The sequence below is a fragment of the Triturus cristatus genome, chromosome 7 (assembly GCF_964204655.1).
Source record: "Triturus cristatus chromosome 7, aTriCri1.1, whole genome shotgun sequence".
Taxonomy (NCBI): domain Eukaryota; kingdom Metazoa; phylum Chordata; class Amphibia; order Caudata; family Salamandridae; genus Triturus; species Triturus cristatus.
In genome coordinates, this window is record NC_140590.1 from 1665733224 (window position 1) to 1665753780 (window position 20557).

General features: G+C 43.4%; 1 protein-coding gene across 1 annotated transcript in view; it reads left to right on the forward strand.

The window, feature by feature from the left end:
• PSMA7 (proteasome 20S subunit alpha 7) overlaps positions 1 to 20557 on the forward strand; it is a 91526-nt gene that overhangs the window by 47767 nt on the left and 23202 nt on the right. Inside the window, exons 3-6 of the mRNA XM_085619778.1 lie at positions 4754 to 4878; positions 5653 to 5775; positions 6277 to 6396; positions 7655 to 7717. Of these exons, the coding sequence (XP_085475904.1) occupies positions 4754 to 4878; positions 5653 to 5775; positions 6277 to 6396; positions 7655 to 7717 (431 nt within the window). The remainder of the gene's footprint in view (positions 1 to 4753; positions 4879 to 5652; positions 5776 to 6276; positions 6397 to 7654; positions 7718 to 20557) is intronic.

Consider the following 20557-nt stretch of genomic DNA (forward strand, 5'->3'; position numbering starts at 1 on the left):
CTTTGGAGTCGAGTCTCTCACTAAACTATTGTTCTTCCATACAATTCATACACAACATACAAACTTGGATAGGATTGTGCTCACAGGGCTTCATCAATTGGTCTGTTAAATCGTCATTCACATTTAATCTGCACTGTAGATGCCCAGCTATACAGCGATTTATTTTTAGTTCTCCTTTTTAAAGTCATAAAGTGTTTAACCCCTTCGGTGCTCATGACGGAATGGTTCCGTCATGACCCACGGTTGAGCTGTGCTCATGACGGAACCATTCCGTCATGACCACGCCCGCGCAAGATTCCGTCAGCACAGCGGCGGAATCTGCGCAGCATCGAAGGGGTTAAGTGACACTATGGCTGGCAGTAATGTGAGTGTTTGGTTCTATGGCTATTTGTCCATGTCTCCTCCTGGTGAGACACCTAAAGCTGTGTCAAGAACAGTCCCAAACAGAAAAGGGTGTCCCACGTGCACGCTATCAAGAATGTGCTCTATACTTTCGAGCACATTTTCAGCAACTACTGGACTAAGATATATTAAAAAGAAGGTGTAATATTTCGGACATTGCATAAACCGGCTGTGCTTGTGCATAACGATAGCAGTTGGGTGAGGGATCGGCTAACGCGACGCTTCAAGACCTCAGAAATCAAGATGGCGGAAATGGGCGGGAAACAGACTTGCCAGAAGGAGGGCACAACTGCCGTGGTAAAAAATAACTGGGGAGGAGGGATAGGCAGTTGTTGCCCCTGTGGCTGGTTCCAGGCAGCATCGCTGCACTCCTCTGGACAGCTGCCAGAAACATCTGTCAAAATCTAGGTTCACTGGCTCATATTCTAGCAGCTGTGGCCCGTCTTTAGCCCTCTGAGGTTAACACTGCCAAACGAGCAAAAACGGAATCTAAATCACAATAATGCGCGCATGTTGTTGCCTCAGCACAAATGCCGCATGCACGTTTTTATTTCATCGCCGTCATGCAAGTACAAACATTCTGGAATTATGGCCATTCATGCTCTTCTTTTTTTATAACAGGGTTTTATATTTTAGGAAGCCTGTCAGTGCAATAACAGAGGTTTCAAATTCACACTCGAGGCAGATTGTGCCCACTGGAGAGAAATACCACACCGTCGTCACAGCGCAGCGAGGAGACCGACGGCACGATTGTCAGTTGGTCGCACACACCCTCTGGTGGAAGAACTCCTGAAGGCTGACATTACGTTATTCATGCTTTGTTGCTCCTGCACTGAATTAACAAATAAAGTGCCAGGCTAGAGACGGAAACTCGTCCTTCACGACCCCAGACCCTCCCCCACCCCTTGTAAAATGACCAAGAGGCCATTTTATTTCAGTAAAGCTCAGTGGATTCGAGTCTCTCAACACAGGTTTAGTGCTACTACCTGCTGTCTGTAGTTCTAAAAACAATTCTTTCTAGCGTCTGAGATGAAACGCAGTGGGGTTTGCTTTGCACGGCTGAGGGTTAGCTCTCCTGTTTGCCTCGCTGTCCGCGAGGGGCCAAGGGGAAGAATCTGCGCATGAAACATATTCGACTTCTTTATATAATGCTTTTCTGAAAAATGTGTGCTCGGAGTGGGCTGCAAGGCACCCTGCTTCCAGGTGATTTATGGGTCTGCGGCCATGAGAAACTGCTCCCGGTACAGGTGTGACACCGTTTAGCTAAAACATTGAAGATTATTTTGTTTTTAGTCATTTCTTTCCATTGATGGGTCTGTTCCCTGGGATGTTTTTCTTTCTTCAGATATTGATGTGAAGGCTAAACAGGCACGCGAGTGGTGCGCGCGCGCCACAGCGAGCGATCTGTTTTCAAATATAGTGCCCGTGTCTGGGCACAATAATTGAAAACAGATGTGGCATGTGCGGGTAACCGCAAACAATAGGCCATGGGTGGAGCAAAGGTGGGACATGCACCCGCCTTTGCCCAGTTGCATGCTGTCTTTCTTAGAAAGACGCACGCAAAGCCCAATAGCCTGTAACGAAAGCTGACCACATGCACGAGCGCGTGGTGAGCTTTCTGAAGCTCCTTACATAAAGTCAAGCAGAGCAGCGCAAGCGCGCTGCGCTAGGCTCGACCTAAAAATAGACCACTATTTGTGTACAGGTGACTTGAATATGTGGTCTTTGCCCCACCATACCTCCCATAGACTTTTGGCTCCCTCTTTTACAACACATTTTTTATTTCCTGTGCTGAATGTATTGTTAAAAGCAACACAGAGTATATATTTTTGTTTCAAGATGATATGTGTTTGTGAATATTGGTTTTTTCGTCCGTTTATTGGCGGAAACTCCTTCAATCGCTGCTAAAGACTTCAGTGACTTATGTTTGTTACATTTTACTTAACTGGAGGCGCAGGTTTTTAAAGTGCTGCTCTGTGCTACCATGCCAGTGTTGACATGGAGCTAAGTAAGCGCATCAAATCTGACGTTTGATTTTTAATCTTCTGAGAAAATTATAACCGTTCATATCCTCGTGTTGAGAACATAAACCTCTGTAGTTCCTTCCTTGGCCAAACATCCAGAGTGTATAGTGCAAGAGGCGGGTAGAGGTCCAAAAAAAGGTGGTGGGGGAAATAAAGTGATGCTTCCCGTTTTAAATTCCTTGAGCATGTTGGGTGTCTGATACAGAAAAGCCTACTTGATAGATTTACTCCATGAAAGCCAAACTTTACTCGCAGTTCTTTTGTTTGATGTAAATCTGTCAGGTAGTTTTTGAAAAATTTGCTTTAAAGGGTTCAAAGCATAGAGCTATCGGGGACCATTAATCCATGCATGTTCTACTAAGCCCACCTCAATGACCACCCACAAACCAAATTTCAAAAATATACAAATCTGATTGGAGCAGGGAGCTTTTTCTCCACTTATCCATTTTGGGTTGACTGTTGATTTTCTGTCCACAACGTAGAAAAATCTGTTGTGGCCACCATTACATGAATCGGTCCTAAAGTCCTGAAAAACAAAAGTGAAAGCACCATAACGGGCCAGGGGGTAGCATCGATTGATACCCTTATGTCAAAATGAGAAAAAAAGGTAAATTTTGTCCAGGGATTCGCAGACCACCGTGCGGCTCCAAGGTCCATGACCCTCAACAAAACCTCTTTGACCGGAGTTGGACCTCTTGACTTGTTTGTGGGGCTGAGGGGGCCTATATGTGCCATGAACATGTGTGTGTTCGCGGACCCAAAGTGAAGTTGCCAACCTTCCCCCACTCTCCCCTCTTTTTCTTTTTTTTTTAATTAATAAAAAGGAGACCTGCCTCCTCTTGGCCAGCCAAAGGCTGTAGACTGCGGCTTGAGTGCACACAATGGGTTTGGTACGTGACCTGACCTGGTAGGGTTTTCTATCTTAGAAGTTGGATGTACTTGTAATGATATTTTAAAAAACCACAGATATTCTATGCAAAAATATAGATAAAATGACATTGTGGTTAGTTTTGTGTATAACACACAACACATGCTTACAAATCCCGATCTTCTGTTAAATACAGTTAAAGAACAGTTGGGGGCAAAAAAATATGAAACCCTCAAGTCATGATTAGATTTGCAATCCTGAACTCGCACACCAAAGGCTGTTCTTATGCCTTCACAATATTTATACTATTGAATAACCACACCAAAGAGCAGAGCGTAACTAAATGGCACTCTACCACTACAACTAAACTAGTTGTCAAACTCATTACAATTACAGCAAAGTTTTAACAACGCATTTACCAATACATTGAGGTCTTTAAAACGCATAACAATTACAGCACACCCCTTTTAAGGGGAAGGTGGTTTAGGGATGGTTAGTATATGATTTAGTGATGTGTAGTGTATAGGTGTAGTAAAGTGTCTTTAGGGTCAGGGAATGATGGTGCAGATGAGTAGTAAGTGGTTTAGAGGTCTCAAGGTTGGGTGGTGCATAGAACGTCTAACCATTTAATGGACCCAATCCAGCAAAATGTCTACATCTTAAGCAAACAAAAGTTATAAGGCACCCCTTTTTCAATCGCTTACGCCGGTGGTCACCCTCATACAACCTAGCAGTGGTTACTCCCTTTACTTCTTTTCAGATAAGCTCCCCCTGTCCTGAGGCAACCCTACAATTCTTAATGAGGTTGAAACGCATAAACACTTGTCGTAGGGGAGAAAAAGGAGGACCTACAATTAAGCCCCTGGGAAAGGCTTACCACATGGTTCCCTTTGTCACGCAGTGCTGGTATACCCCAGTTTCTTTGAACAATGTATGAACTATGAAAGGACATATAAATGGATCACACACCAGTGTTAACCCATGAACTGAGAAATTCGTTATGTATAGCCTGTAAAAAAAAAAAGTATTCATTGAGTGACATTTCTTGCATGATTAAGCACACATTGGTCACAGCCTACATTGTTTTTGTTTGAAAAATGTTGGGTATGCTCTGCCACATGTGATGTTTATACAATGTCGATATTTAATTTGTCTTGGAAAAAAATATTATCATTTTGAGATACTTTCTTGGTGTGCATATTGCTGTAGTGGTCCAACCTAACGGGGGAAGGGGGAGGGGTGGCACTCAACCTACCCTTCTCCCCACCAGGAGTTCTGTTCTGGAGGTTATAATGGTGGCCATTTAGTTTAGGAATTTTTTGACAAATACACATTTGTACGGTTTAGCAAAGGTGTCTCTAGACCTCTCTGGGTATAGGGAAAGGCAAGTAGAAATTCTCAGTACATTGCTGTTCGAATATGTATATTTGTGGCACTTATGGTTATGTTTCTGATTCAGGACTCACTGCTGATGCCAGAATAGTGATAAACCGAGCTCGGGTAGAGTGCCAGAGTCACAGACTGACAGTAGAAGATCCAGTGACTGTGGAGTACATCACACGTTACATCGCCAGTCTGAAGCAGGTTAGAATGGAGCAAGGGCTCAAAACTGTCGGTGTTGGATTTGTGTGCATGACAAACTACTGGGGATGTGGATAGTGCTTGAGATTGCAGTTTAAAACCTGTGTGAAGGAGAGCATTAAAAAGTAGTTAGTCTTTAAGCTGAACATTTGCACCACGTGTAATTCATCATCTGTATAAATCGGCATTTTAAGCCTGTCTTTAGGTTTAGAAATATTTACTATGGAAAATGTGGAGGTGCGGTTTAAACTCATTCTGTTAGTAGGTGTTGGTAAAATCATTCCTAAAGCTGCCCTTGTGGCTTGCTGCGATATTCTTCCATTAATGGAACAAGTGGGTAATATTATTACATATAAAATGTTTGTATTAAGCTATTGTCCAGGGATTAGCCACAGAGGCGAGCAGGCAGTCTGAAGGGGTAAACAGATTGTAGGCAGTCACTGGCTTATAGCTAGTCTGCCCTTTGATGTAACTCAGTGAGCGAGGGCCACAGACAGTTGTTCCATATTCCATGTGCATGAGCCATGAAGGAATGTTTTAATGTGTTTTTGAGTTGTGATTTTGTTTTTCCCCCAATCAGGCGCCAGCCACTCATTTAAATATATTCATATGCTATCATTAATTGCTTGCTTCTAATTCAAATGTGTACGCCTTTGTTTAAAAAAACCTCCATTGTGGGGCCATCCGAGTAAAGGATTCCTAGGTTGAGCCTCTCTAGTTTAACTAGTATAGCTGTCTGGGCCCAGCAAGCCTTACGTTTCCTTTTTTGTTCGGCAGCGCTACACCCAGAGTAATGGCCGCAGACCATTTGGCATATCGGCTCTTATTGTGGGCTTTGACTTTGATGGAACTCCGAGACTCTACCAGACAGATCCTTCTGGAACTTACCACGCCTGGAAGGTGAGTGGTGTCACTCTTGTGTATTTGAATTTTTAAACTGAATTGTCATGTTAATTCATTTTAAATAACGTTGAGATTATAGACAAAGTGCAGGGATAGAAGAATCCAGTCAATGTATCTCATCTTTTGTTTTATTTGTTTTCTGTGTCTGCTAAAGTTAGGCAGTCTGAGAATCGTGGGATCAATTGTGCATGAAATCGTAGACGGAATTATCCACCATACGCTGTTGCCTGTATTTCATGCACGACATATGAAATCTTGAAACTTAGACAAGGTCATTTCAGTGCAGCAAAGTTCTAACTGAACATAGATAATCTCAACTGTTATTGCATCTTATTCCAATCTTGTGACATATGGGAAGTGTATTTCCTGTTTTCTAGCTATGAATATTATGCTTTCCATTCAATGAGTGAAAGGCATAACTTTAATATCTTGTTTTGGAACAAAAGAAGGTGGAGTATTTTCATTCAACATTACTTGCCCCACTGTCATTTATTTTAGGCTAATGCCATTGGCAGAGGAGCAAAGTCTGTACGTGAATTTTTGGAAAAAAACTATACAGATGAAGCTAATGAAACAGATGACCTAACAATTAAACTAGTGATCAAGGCCCTTCTAGAGGTGAGTATACTGCCCGAGTAGTTTGTGCCACCAGAATAAATGTGGTCCAAGCCTTCACCATTGACTTCCAAGCAGTTAAGTAGTAAAAGTTACCAACATGAACGCTGAACATTTTTTAAAAGAGCTGATTAAACTGCTTATATAATATGTGGTTTACGCAGACTTCAGACATATTTTCATGGCTTGTGGGTTTATGAACTAAATTTATAAATACAGATCAATGCCACAAATTAGGGGTAAAAAGACTGATTTTACACGTAACACTGGGTAGAACAGTACCAACAGTAGAAGCTAGTGATGTATCACCATAAAGTGCTTGAAGCAGAAGTGACCAGCATTATGTCATGTAAAATAGAAGTTCCTTTGCACACAATTGTTTTACCTTCAAATACCCGCTCTTACTTCAAAATCTGATAATGAGTAGGTCTTGTAAAACGGGTCCAATCCAGAGCTCTTTTATATACTGCTTTGTGTGTAAAGCTGTCCTAGATCGCGTTGATTCCAGGGGTGATTCTACAGAGGGTTCGGTATGTTATTCTATGGCATCCACTGCATCATTTGTATTTGACAAGTAAGGTGCATTGACATAATACGTAATATTTCATTGCATTGATCTGCTGCCTTCTTGGATGAGGCATGAGGGGATTTACCACTTCAGGTGAAAAAGTAAAAGTTACTGCTGACAATGTGAGGACTCGGTGAAAGCTGGCAAGAAACATTTCACATTGTCTTCTGGTCAAAAGGTAGTAGCTCCGTTTTGCCTGTATTTAATGTGAACCACTGATGTGCATCACACACCGGTGTCAGCTACTAAAAGTGACATCTGGCTCGGGAGTTTACAGCTTTTTCAGTATGTTGTTTGAATGCTAATAAATAACCTAAAAAGGTTTTGAGTATTATTTTAGCAAATGTTTTAACATGTTAACATGGGGTGTTGCTGCTGCAGGCAATTGCTGTGCTCTAGTGTTGACATGTAATTCTGATTTATTGTTGTTTTAGTAGAACTATGTATAGTGCTCAGTATTTGACCAGCTGCTGTCTAAAAATATTTTTGCCATTGGTGTCTGAAAGTACACTTTTTGAGTGAAACCTATGCATTTGGGTTTTTGGAAGGCAGATATCCTAAGATAAGAAATGATAGGAGATCTTGAGCTTCAAGAGCTAGGTGAAAGGTTTAATTGCAGAAATTAGTGTTTATATTGACGCCAAAGATACATTGCACCTTGCACTACATTATTCTTGTTTGCTTTGATTGTAGGTTGTACAGTCTGGAGGCAAAAATATCGAGCTTGCAGTTATGAGACGAAATCAGCCGCTAAAGGTAAAAATAAAAATGGCCTTTTTACCTGCTTATGTCTTCTGCATAGTCTTCAATACAAGTGCAGCAAAAATAGAATTGCTGCGCTTATGCTGCATTAAAGATTCTTTCTGGCCATTAGTTATGAATTTAATCTCCTAGTCTTCTACAAACATGTTACTAAATTATTTGAAAGATATTTTTAAATTTCCTGTTTCATCTCTGCAGTGGCAGAATGGCCTACGTTTGTGTGGCCAAAAATGTGACCGACACCAACATCTAGTAAGGAACCACCCACATATTTAGTCCACATAGATGTATCAAATAAAGACCATTCCATTAATTCCTTCTCTTTCCCCCATGCACATGTACATATCTTGAATCCGTCACTTCTGCCCTCCAAACCCACCCGTCTCTCTCTCCCGTGCGCCATTGCTTTCTAAATAGATTTTCACTTTTAGATCATGCCAATCAAAGTAATTTTTGTGTGTACTGTTCAATGTTTGACTTATGAAAGCAAGGGCCAGCATAGAAATAGGTGTTTTATATATTTTATATATTACCAGAATGACCCCTTACAGCTGCCTCAAAACAGTATGCAACTCTCTAAATATACATCAGTACAACATAATTCTGAAACTTGACAAATACAGACCTAAGCGGTAAGAGGAGCGAGTGTTAGTGAATGAGGTTGCTCAAGTCATGGGGTTTCAGGATTCCTTAGACTTTCTAAAAATTCCATATAATATGCTGGCATAAAAAGCACACTTGTAAGAAATTCAATTGATTGAACAGGGTGAAAGCCACAGTCCTTGTTAGGGTGAATCACAAAAGTCACAACATAACCTATGCTTAACCCTCTGGTAGTTGGCAGAAAAGTAGCCAGGCTTATCTTAGAGGCAATGTGTAAAGTATTTAAGCAACACACAAACCGTAAAAAAGAGTCACGGATGTGTCGCAGGTATTCTGCTGGTAATGCAGAACTGTGACAGGACGTCCAAATGTAGGGACTCAGTCTACAACATCAGTATCTGTCGGCCCAAATCCTAGCTAGCTCACAGTTCCTCACCTGAACTTCTAACTTTCCCAGAGTAGCAGATGATTTTGACAACCTAGAGCATGACCCTCTAGTTCCCAAGGGAACCATGGAAACAGATACTCGCCTTTCGTCACTCACTCATGCATGCCCTTAGTAAAAAAACAGATACACTAAGAAAGTTTACAATACATTTATTGAAACTATTGTAGTTTATTATGACCTCCAGGCAGGTCGCTCCCCACGTCACGCAGCACCACCTGACTGCGCCCGTGCCCCCAGCACAGTTGCTGCCACTGTGACTGTGTTCTAGGCCCGCAATAGGCCCTGCTTGTTTTCCTTCATTACTGTAATTATACTGTTGTGCTACTGTACCCCTCTTGCCTTCTGTTTTCCTCTGCCGTTTTTACTCCCTCCTGCGTCCCCGCCGCTGCATCCCCTGCGGCCCCGCCCCCCTGGCTACCCATTCGCCTCCCTGCTCCCAGCTGCTCCTCCCTCCCACATCCCCTTGTATAGTGGGTGCGCCAAAGTTAAGCCTGTCCACGCCTGGACCGTGCCCAGCGCCAGAACCCCTAGCCCCCGCGAACGCCACGACGCCCGATTCCGCTACGATGCCAGCACCCTCCATGCATTCATCCCAGGACAAGATCACATCTGCTACCAGGCCACCCCGAAGTGCACCCGCGGACCTTTCACCTGCCAGAACTGCAGCTTTACCAGCATCCGCCCCGCCAAACCACAGCCCAGGAAAGAACCAAACCACCTCAGATGCATCCTCCTCAACACCCGCTCTGCCTGCAAACACGCCGTTGAACTCTGGGACCTACTCGACTCAACCTCCCCAGACGTCGCCTTCCTGACGGAGACCTGGTTGACCCCTCCTCGGCACCTGGCATCGCCATAGCCATCCCGGAAGGTTACAAGATCACCCGCAGGGACCGCACCAATGGAGTAGGAGGAGGAATCGCCATCGTTCACAGGAACACTCTCAAAGTCTCAACCACCACCACCGACACCCTCAGCATCGCCGAACACCTGCACTTCCAGATTCAGACCGATCCCAACACCACCCTCCGAGGAACCCTAATCTACAGACCCCCCGGACCCCGAGCACAGTTCAGTGACTCCATCACAGATCTCGACCGCATACACGCCCTCGCCTCCACGGACTACATCCTCCTCGGGGCCCAGAACTTCCACCTCGAGAACAACAACGACACCAACTTCACCACCCTGATCGCCAACCTCGGACTCAGACAACTCGTCACTACATCCACCCACTCCGCCGGCCAAACGCTTGACCCTATCTTCTCCGCAAGCTCCCACGTCTCCTTCAACACACCACCGAGCTCCACTGGACTGATCACTGCTGCATCCACTTCACCTTCCGGAAACCCACCATGCACCACCGCACTCAACAGATGCTGCGCCGCTGCTGGAGCAAAGTCACCGAAGACCAGCTCTCCACCAACCTCGGCCGGAACCCACCCGGAGACCCGTTCTGAAGTGGTGGAAACAGATTTTAATAGGAGCAAATCAAATCAAGACACTTTACTTGGTAATGCACAAATGCTAAATATTCACTGAACCCGATTTCTGCACATTATAATTTGCATGCAATATAGTTTTATAAATGAACCTTTGTCTGCAAATGTTGTGGCCACTTCAGTGGAAAATATGCTGTCTGTAAATCAGTTCGCAACCACACAATGCTTTAATTCCATTTAAAAAATCACTTGCCTCATGTCCTTTAAAGCTATGTGGTTCGCAAAAGCTTACTGTTCTGAAAATTGGGTTGTGGTTCCAAAAAGTTTGGGAAGCACTAGTTTAACCAGTTATTTCTCTAATGCGATCCAATAAAGACTGGTCTGGCTACTTTGGAACAATCCATTTCCTGGTGAATTGTAACCTGTGTCTCTTTTGTGACTAGTTGACGAATAAACCTGCTGCTGTAAAGCATCCGAGATAAAACAGCCACTACAACCAGGCTGAAAAACATTCTACTGCATGAAATTTGTAAAGCAGCCTCCTTGATATGTGTGCATACGGTTAGGCAAATTTATTGCCTTGACTTACACTCGAGGGCTGGCTCTGTAGTGCATCAGGCTACCCTCAAGAGTCTGTTTAAGTCCAGTATGAAAATGTCGCCATGGGACACTTGTGGAAATATGGATTTTTCTGATCAGTTATGTCCCCTATCTTGGACCCCAACGGTTCCATGTATAAATCACAAGTACATGTATGTTCCCTCCAGTTCCAGTTATGAAGACGCAAATACATGTGCGTCCACCGTTAACATGTCCTCTTTCAGATCCGCCATGAATGGGCCGGATATTCCATTCCTAAGTACGAAAGGCCACCGGCTTTATATGGTTCACTTATGCCATTTTACAGTCCAGGCAAGTAGGCCCTGATTCTGTCATCAAGCTTTTCCTGCCTTCTGCCTCTGAGAGCTCCAGTCTGAGCCTGCATCTGTATCCATGAACTTTGTCCTCATTCTCTGCGCGGCTCACGGTGCCTGACATCAGCTTGCTGCCTGCCAAAAAACTGTATTTCACCTTCGAAATTATCTGCTCCGCTCCCTGCCCAATGCATTCCTGTCTAGTAGTTTAAGTAAACATTCTTCCAGCTACAGAGCAAAGGCCCGGCTTCTCTGTCTTTATGCAAGTAATTCATAGCCCTATTATTATGGAAGACTTTCGCCCTCGCATCTAGTGTAGACACTTAGACGCTTGTACACGCACTAACAGTCAGTATAGTCAGTATAGAATAAGATTCTACTCTAAGAGACCTCTCTTTTGGATAACATAGTTCTTTAAACATAGGATGTTAGATATGATTTGGGATAAGGTTGACTTGACCCTCCAGACATCTGTCGCCACATGTAGAGCTAAATGTCAAGTCCCCTTCACCCCCTAGTTGCACGTCAATCACACGTCATGCTGCTGCGCGCGCATTTCTGCCAAGTAATTCTGCTAACGTTGCGAAATTCTTTCATGGAACCACCCTATTATGACATCACACTTAATGACGTTCTTTAGTCACACCCAGTTACGCCCACTTTTGCTACGCATGTATGTTTTATCTACACTATCAATTGTTACGCCTCTTGCATTTGCTTCAATGTAATGCCTATTGTATAAAAGTGATTAATTATCAATAATGTATGTACTTCACTTCCTGAACCTCCGTGGTGATGGAACTTGGAGTCACCGATTCGAATCGTCCATTGGAATAAAGCCCATTCCGAACCTCTAATACCACGGATTCTGCCTCTTATTTACTGAGCTATTTCTATTATGTTTCTGTATCAAATTAAGTCCCGGTAATTAAATTATTTACCACATGAATGGCGCCCGAACAGGGACACTTTCTCATCTCACGCGCCGGCCGTGCGTTGCAGGCCCGGTCTCCTGCCACAGCTGGACGGACAACAACGCGTACCAGCAGGATTTCCTGTATCTCCCTCCGGTCAAGCGGGGGCGACTGAGGCTGCGATCAACACCCAGACGAGGCGGTGAGAAGTGCGAAGTATCCCGACCAGAGCCTAGCTGAGAGAGCAAGATCCGAGGTATACAGAGGCCCACCAAGTTCCGAAGTTCCGAGGTTTCCGATGTCCCGAAGTGTCCGAAGTTTTCGAGTCCAGTTCAGTTCAGTTCCGTTCCGAGGCCTTCCGTTCCGAGCTACCCGGTGAGTACCATTACTGGGGAGGCGTTCTGGCGTGCACATAAGTTGTGCCGGTCCAGACGGGTTTGGGTACACAAATCCGGTCTGCACTGTTTTAGCAGTGTATCTGTACTGTTTAGCAGTATATCTAGTATATCAAGTATATAAATTCAGAATAATTCAGTTAAAATGCCGAGGATTATGTCTTGTGATAAAGTTTTTTTAGATCGTCATCATCATTGTTGCTCATTTAAACGTTAAATGTTAAATGTGTTAATACGTCCTGCATATTGTGGTGTGAATGACTGTTCATCATTGTGTTTATTGTATTAAGTTTGTTCAAGATCAAGTATCAGACCAGTTCTCAGTATGCCGCTCTTTTCGAAACTAAGACAGATCACAACTAGAAAAGGGGTACTCGAAGAAGCTGTTCCCATTCCTCCTAGGGACACTCCAGGGTACTTCATGTATCATAAACATGGCCTAGACGCCATATTATTTCTTGATCTATGGGTAGACTACACTAAGGAATTACCAGAAAGTCAGAGGTGGCCCGCAGCTGGGACCTGGGATGCAGATTGCATCGTGAAAGTAGAGGAAGAATTATGGAAAAAGAAAGCTAGACAATCACAGAAAGACGCCATTGAATTATGGCGTAAAGAATCGTATAGACATACAGAAAAAGCACGTAGACAGGAAGAGAAGAGTAAGGAAAATTCAAATAAAGTCCGAGAAAATCTATTAATTAAAGAAGGTACACGAGTGACATCAGAACAAGTAGACAGACAAAGAAATGCCCTTATGAATGGTATGTATCCCCTTCTGGCCGAGGGATTACCTAAGGCTTCTCCGGAGATACCAAAAGACTTGCCACCCCCATTGTTCCCAATAAAAATGCATCCTAAGGGGCATCCTAGAACAGCAGAAGATGTTTTTCTTTCCTCATATTTAGATGAAGCAGCTCCCGAGTATGCTAACCCCGCCCCACATAGACCGTCTGCCGGGGAGGTTCAACGCCAAGACCCTGTATCTGTATCCCTACAGCATCAAATCCTGACACCAGTTCCGGCAAGCACATCTGTTTCCACGTCTGTTCCTACAGCTGCTTCTACAGCTGTGCCCACACCTATAGTTGCTGTATCGCGTTCAACGAATCCTTTCACGCCCGATACCCCAGACGGGGCTACCGGAGGTGCTACCAACATATTTTCTACGCCACCCAGAATAAATAAACTTACTTTTCAAGAAACAGCACATCCACGTACCCCCAAACTCATAAATGCCCGCACGCTTAAGGAACTTCTTGTAGATTGTAGATATGACCCTGTGCCCGGCAAAGAGGACGAAATGATCATGGCATCATTACGTATCAGACGAGCCGCGGTGTATTTGGGGAAGTTACCAGGAATGACTGTGCATCTAGATAATATATATCATTTTGTCCAAACAGGGCGAGATTCTGAATGTATTAACAGAGCTATGGAATACCAGAAAGTGGAGATACAGGGGGAACTGTTACGTTTCCTCATAAATTGTGTGATCAGAAATCAAGACCGACCGGGGGTAGACCCGGAAGCAATGCAAATTCTTACCAGATGGAGCCAGAATATATCAGAAGGGAGACATGATAGGCAAAAATGTATAATAGCCATGTGTCGAAAGATCCGTAAAGAAATAGAACGCCTACACGAAGAGAGATTAACGGTAGATCAGTTCGAACAAAGCGAGGAGGAAGGATCAGGACTGCCCACAGGACAGTCAGAAACCATAGCCTATGTAGGTAGAGGAAGATCTTGTAATAGTACTAGATGTTTCACTGACCCGATACGTCCGATATGTCCAGATAATAACAGGAATTTCCAAACACCTATAATAAATATAAGGTCCCCCGAGCATTCGTTCCAAGCCGCTGACAAATTACTCCGAGAACGAAGGGGTTATCATTTACTCGATTCTATGGATGAACAAGAATTAGCCAGGTCAGCCGTTCATTGGGCTGACAGTCCCGGAAAATATGGTGATGATACAGTAGCACACACATTTTTGAACCTCACCCCGGATGAACAGCGTTTAGCTGGGATTTATATGATTCAACAACTTCTTATACTTTATCAAAGTCAACATTCCGATCCTGGTCCGTTACCTGATATATTGACTGAATTACTCACGAATAGATGGAGAGGTTCAGGTACTAAGTTAATTAGAGAAATACTAGAATCAAGAAAGCAGTACATTCTTTTTGTATGCCCAGAACATGTCTCACTGCCCATCAAGGAAAGAACAACGTATTACATGGACAGACAGAATCCCTTACGAGAAGTACACCCAATAAAGGGCGAGGACAATCAGTTTAAACGTGTATTTGTATATACGCCCATATCGAAAATAGAATTGTTAGAAATGAAGAAAGTGGTACCCAGTCATGACAAAGACCCAGCGGGTTTCCACCGAGAAATTAAAGACATGTTACTCATGGGAGAGTATACCTATCCCGACATTATGACAATATTAAAGGTATTAATGCCTGCTGGCATTTATGAAAAACTCAAGGAAAAAGAGTGGGAGGTAGGAGACCAAAAGATAGACTGGACAGCATTAGAAAATGAAGAAAGGGCCCGAGGTCCAGGTTCGGGGCTTGGGGATAAAACTAAAGCACTACCAGGTTTACTAGTACAGGTACTGCCACGTTTATTAACCACGAAAAAGGAAGACTGGGGTGCAATCTCAGCCTGTAAACAAAAGCAAGATGAAGACACTAGTGATTTCTATGCCCGATTCGAAAAATGTTTTGGTATAAATAGTGGTATAAAAGCAAGTAGCGAGTCATACCCACATCTGTTTGTGACAAAATTAGTTGAAAATTCCTTGCCCCAGGTGAAGAATAGAGTATTAAAATTCGAGAGTACCTGGCAAGGTAATACCCCATCACAAATGTTACAAATGTTACAGTACCATTACAATAGAATTGGAGAGGAACAAGAACATGAACAGAAACGCATGAAAGACACAAAAATGAAAATGCTAGTCTCCCAGACAGTTCCAGCTGAAGGTCATAAAAGGGGTACGACACAGTCCGGTGATTCAGCAGGACCCGTAAAAGGGACATGCAACTATTGTAAACAACCAGGTCATTACCTACACGATTGCCCAGTCTTGAAGCGTAATATCGCCACAGGTAAAACACAAGAAAGACCACGGCCACCTAGACAGGATCAGAATGAACAAGGAGCACCACAGCATGCACAGTCCATGCCAGCTCCACAACAGTCTATACAGTTTGTGCCAGCCGCACCAGCGTTGCCTGTTGCTGCCACACAAACCACGACACGACAGCTGTACCAGACCGCACAGTACGACTATCCTGATTATCAACGATACGCATGAACCAGCCTAGAGAGGGAAGTTGACTTACCCCTTATCGAGGTCCCTGTAGACCAAGAAGGACCTTATGTACATAGTGAACTATTAGGCCAAGATAGAAAATTTTTACTTGATACAGGGGCAAGTCGAACAACTATAAAACGTAGTGAAGTTCCAGGGGCACCCCTCTCAGGCTCACAGAATATTTCCCTTGGTTTTTCAGGAAAACCTATTGTTAATGAAGTATCACAGCCTCTTCCACTTACGATAGGACCCTTAACCCGAACTACAGATTTATTGCTTACTAAATCATGTCCAGAAAACCTGTTAGGTATAAAAACACTGAAAGCTCTAGGAGCTATAATATGTTGTTCTCCGGAAGGAGTAAGATTGTTTTTACGTGATTTCAAAGGTCACTATGTGTCTCGAGACATGGATCCCCGACTACAGACTTTACCTACACATTTATGGGCACAAGGCCCTACTGATGTGGGTTGCATGAATATTACACCATATCGGGTTACATTAAAGGCAGGAGTGGTACTACCACGAATGCGACAATACAAGTTACCACCAGATGCTGTAGTGGCTTTACTGCAAATTATTGACGAACTCATTGTCCAAGGAGTAGTTGTGGAAACAGACTCCAATGTATGTAATTCCCCGATAATTCCGATTCTTAAACGAACAGATCCAAAGGCTCCGCCAGTATATCGATTGGTTATTGATCTGCGCGAATTGAACAAATGCATTGTGCCACAATTCCCTGTGGTCCCAGATATCTCGTCATTACTGACAGCTATTGATTCCGAAGCAACATTCTTTACTGTAATTGACCTCAAGAATGCCTTTTTCAGCGTCCCAATAGATCCGGAAAGCCAATACTTGTTCGGATTTAGTTTAAATGGACGTAGCTTTAAATTCACACGCGCACCTCAAGGATTTACAGAAAGCCCCAGCATCTATAGCCAAGCACTGAAACGAGAACTTGACAGTATTCACATGCCAGTCAACACTGCCCTGCTTCAATATGTCGATGATCTGCTGATCACCGCTAGAAACGAACATGAATGTGAGAAAGCATCACTGACGGTATTACAATTTTTGGCCGAAAAGGGGCACAAGGTGTCCCCTTCTAAGCTGCAATTCTGTGTCCAGCGAATTGTTTACCTTGGTCACTCGCTGTCCAAGGAGGGAAGGCAGCTTACACCCGACCGCATTCAGTTAATAGCTAACATGCCGATACCCAAGACACAAAAGGAGGTACGGGCTTTCATAGGCCTCACTTCATATTGTAGGCAGTGGATTCCTCAGTATGCATTTCTAGCAAAACCACTCATTCAATTGACAACACAGGAGGCAGCCACATCGACTGTTCTCCCTTGGACTCAGGAACATGCACAAGCTTTTGAAAGCCTAAAGAAAGCCTTATGCCAAGCACCGGTTTTAGCAACACCATGTTACAATAAACAGTTTACACTCTTTGTTACAGAACGCGAAGGTACTGCCTTGTCAGTACTCACACAGGAACAAGCAGGATCACACAAACCATGTGCCTATTTTTCTAGTACATTAGATCCCGTAGCTCAGGCTTTGCCTGCATGCCTAAAATCAGTGGCAGCAACAGCCTTAGCAATCAGACAAAGCGATGCCATAGTATTAGGACATCCATTGACAGTACAAGTACCACATGCAGTAGAGGTTCTTTTGAACCGCACACAAACACAACACTTGACTATAGCGCGACTTACAGGGTATGAATTAACATTGTTTCAGCCACATATAGAAATCAGACGTTGTAACACATTGAATCCTGCCACACTTTTACCTGTAATCGGAACAGACCCACTAGCTCATGATTGTATTGAAGTTATTACAATCACGACGAAACCCAGACAAGACTTGACAGATGTCCCATTATCAGACCCAGACCTGACGTTGTATGTAGATGGTTCATGTATGAGAACAAGTACAGGAGAGTTAGTGGCCGCTTACGCAGTCACAACAGACACTGAAATCATTGAAACAAATTGCATAAATACCTTGTCCGCTCAAGCAGCAGAGCTCATCGCTCTGACACAAGCCTGTATTCAAGCCACAAATAAAAAAGTCAACATATACACTGATTCACGTTATGCATTCGGAGTTGTACATGACTTCGGCGTGCTGTGGCGAGAGAGAGGTTATTTAACTTCTCACGGTGCCCACATTCAGCACGGACCCCTCATTCATGCCTTGTTAGATGCAATACATCTACCCACTGCAATATCAATTATGAAATGTAAAGCTCATACGAAAGTTACTGATATCATTTCTCAAGGCAATGATCTAGCTGACAGAACAGCTAAACAGACTGCTCAAACTCAAACATCCGACATGACAAAGACAATAGTCCCGACGCCAACACATTGTATGACGGTTAAGGATCCCACTCTTGATGTAATTGACATACAGACACATGCTACTCCAGACGAAATAAAGAAATGGACTGAATTAGGAGGGATCCAAACGGATCAAGGATGGATGACGAAGGAAAAATCTGTGTGGTTCCTTCCTGATTCAATGGTCCAAGTCATTATTAACACTGTACATAGTCCAGCGCATCTAGGGGAAAAAGCTATGCTAGACAGCATTCAACACATTTGGTTCAACAAACATTTACGAGCAGCAGCCAAACAAAAAGTTCGTACCTGTATGATCTGTTGTCAGTTCAACCCAGGAAAAAGCATTCCCGTAGAACAGGGTGGATTTCAGCCTCCTGATCACCCTTTTGAAGTCCTCCAGATGGATTATATCCAGATGGAACGATGTCGAGGATTCAAATATGTTCTCGTAGTTGTCTGTGCTCTTTCCCGTTGGACAGAGGCATACCCGGTTTCAGATTACACTGCCCCGACTACTGCCAAACAGTTAGTTCGAGAATTCTTCCCACGATACGGTTTACCACGTGTTGTCTACTCAGATAACGGCCAGCCGTTCTCATCCGAACTAATGAAACACGTTTCACTTTTGTTAGGCTATCAGTGGAAATTCCACTGTGTCCGACACCCCGAGGCAGCAGGTCTCGTAGAAAGACATAATCAGATCCTGAAAATTAGATTGTCCAAAATATGCAGAGAGAAAGGTGTCGACTGGGTAGTAGCATTACCAGTTGCACTCTTTTACATGAGAATGGTAGCACACTCTCGAACAGGGCTATCCCCGTATGAGGTGATCTTTGGCAGACCACCAAATATGTGGGGGACGCCTATACCACGTAAAATAACTGATATTGACTGTAATATGCTGACAGATTATTTGGCTTCCTTGATGTCTGCACTACAATCTTGTCGTTCACAGGTAACTGCAGCTTTTCCTGACAACACTGAGGTGAAACCCCATGACGTAGTTCCGGGGGACCTGGTCTTGGTGAGGAACTTTGATCGAAAGACTCAGCTGGATCCTAGGTGGAGGTCGCCGCAACTGGTCTTGCTCACCACAAGGACAGCCGTGAAGATCGAAGGCAGGAAAGGCTGGATACATTCAAGTCATATCAAGAAATTTCATGGACTACCATCGGATGTAAATACCACACCTCGTGTGTCTTCACCCATTGACTCAAAACTTCCTTTGGTTGAATCAAGTAATCACGAACAATATAAACTGAAACTCAGGTCTAACCAGTCAGGCAATTTGATTGTTTAAGTCCTCTCCAAGGTGAAGCGGTTGAATTTGTCTCTGACATGTATCCCTTAGACCTGAATAGAGAAAAAACCCGAAAAATGTTGAAACGACATGCATACTGTAAATCACTGCGTAGTCATTGCACAGTGACGTTATTAATTTTGTTTTTCTTAAGTCTTTTAATAATTACTACAAGTATATTGTTGCACATATATTATCCTATTTCTAGATATGTTTATAATGTTACTGCTGAACATTCTTTTAGTGAATTACCTCCGCATGAGTTGTCTTATAGATTTGCGCTGCGCAATAACACGTGGCGCAGCATTCATGTGTTATATGAATGCCAGTCATATAATATTTACCACATATTTATGTGGTAAATAATTTAATTACCGGGACTTAATTTGATACAGAAACATAATAGAAATAGCTCAGTAAATAAGAGGCAGAATCCGTGGTATTAGAGGTTCGGAATGGGCTTTATTCCAATGGACGATTCGAATCGGTGACTCCAAGTTCCATCACCACGGAGGTTCAGGAAGTGAAGTACATACATTATTGATAATTAATCACTTTTATACAATAGGCATTACATTGAAGCAAATGCAAGAGGCGTAACAATTGATAGTGTAGATAAAACATACATGCGTAGCAAAAGTGGGCGTAACTGGGTGTGACTAAAGAACGTCATTAAGTGTGATGTCATAATAGGGTGGTTCCATGAAAGAATTTCGCAACGTTAGCAGAATTACTTGGCAGAAATGCGCGCGCAGCAGCATGACGTGTGATTGACGTGCAACTAGGGGGTGAAGGGGACTTGACATTTAGCTCTACATGTGGCGACAGATGTCTGGAGGGTCAAGTCAACCTTATCCCAAATCATATCTAACATCCTATGTTTAAAGAACTATGTTATCCAAAAGAGAGGTCTCTTAGAGTAGAATCTTATTCTATACTGACTATACTGACTGTTAGTGCGTGTACAAGCGTCTAAGTGTCTACACTAGATGCGAGGGCGAAAGTCTTCCATAATAATAGGGCTATGAATTACTTGCATAAAGACAGAGAAGCCGGGCCTTTGCTCTGTAGCTGGAAGAATGTTTACTTAAACTACTAGACAGGAATGCATTGGGCAG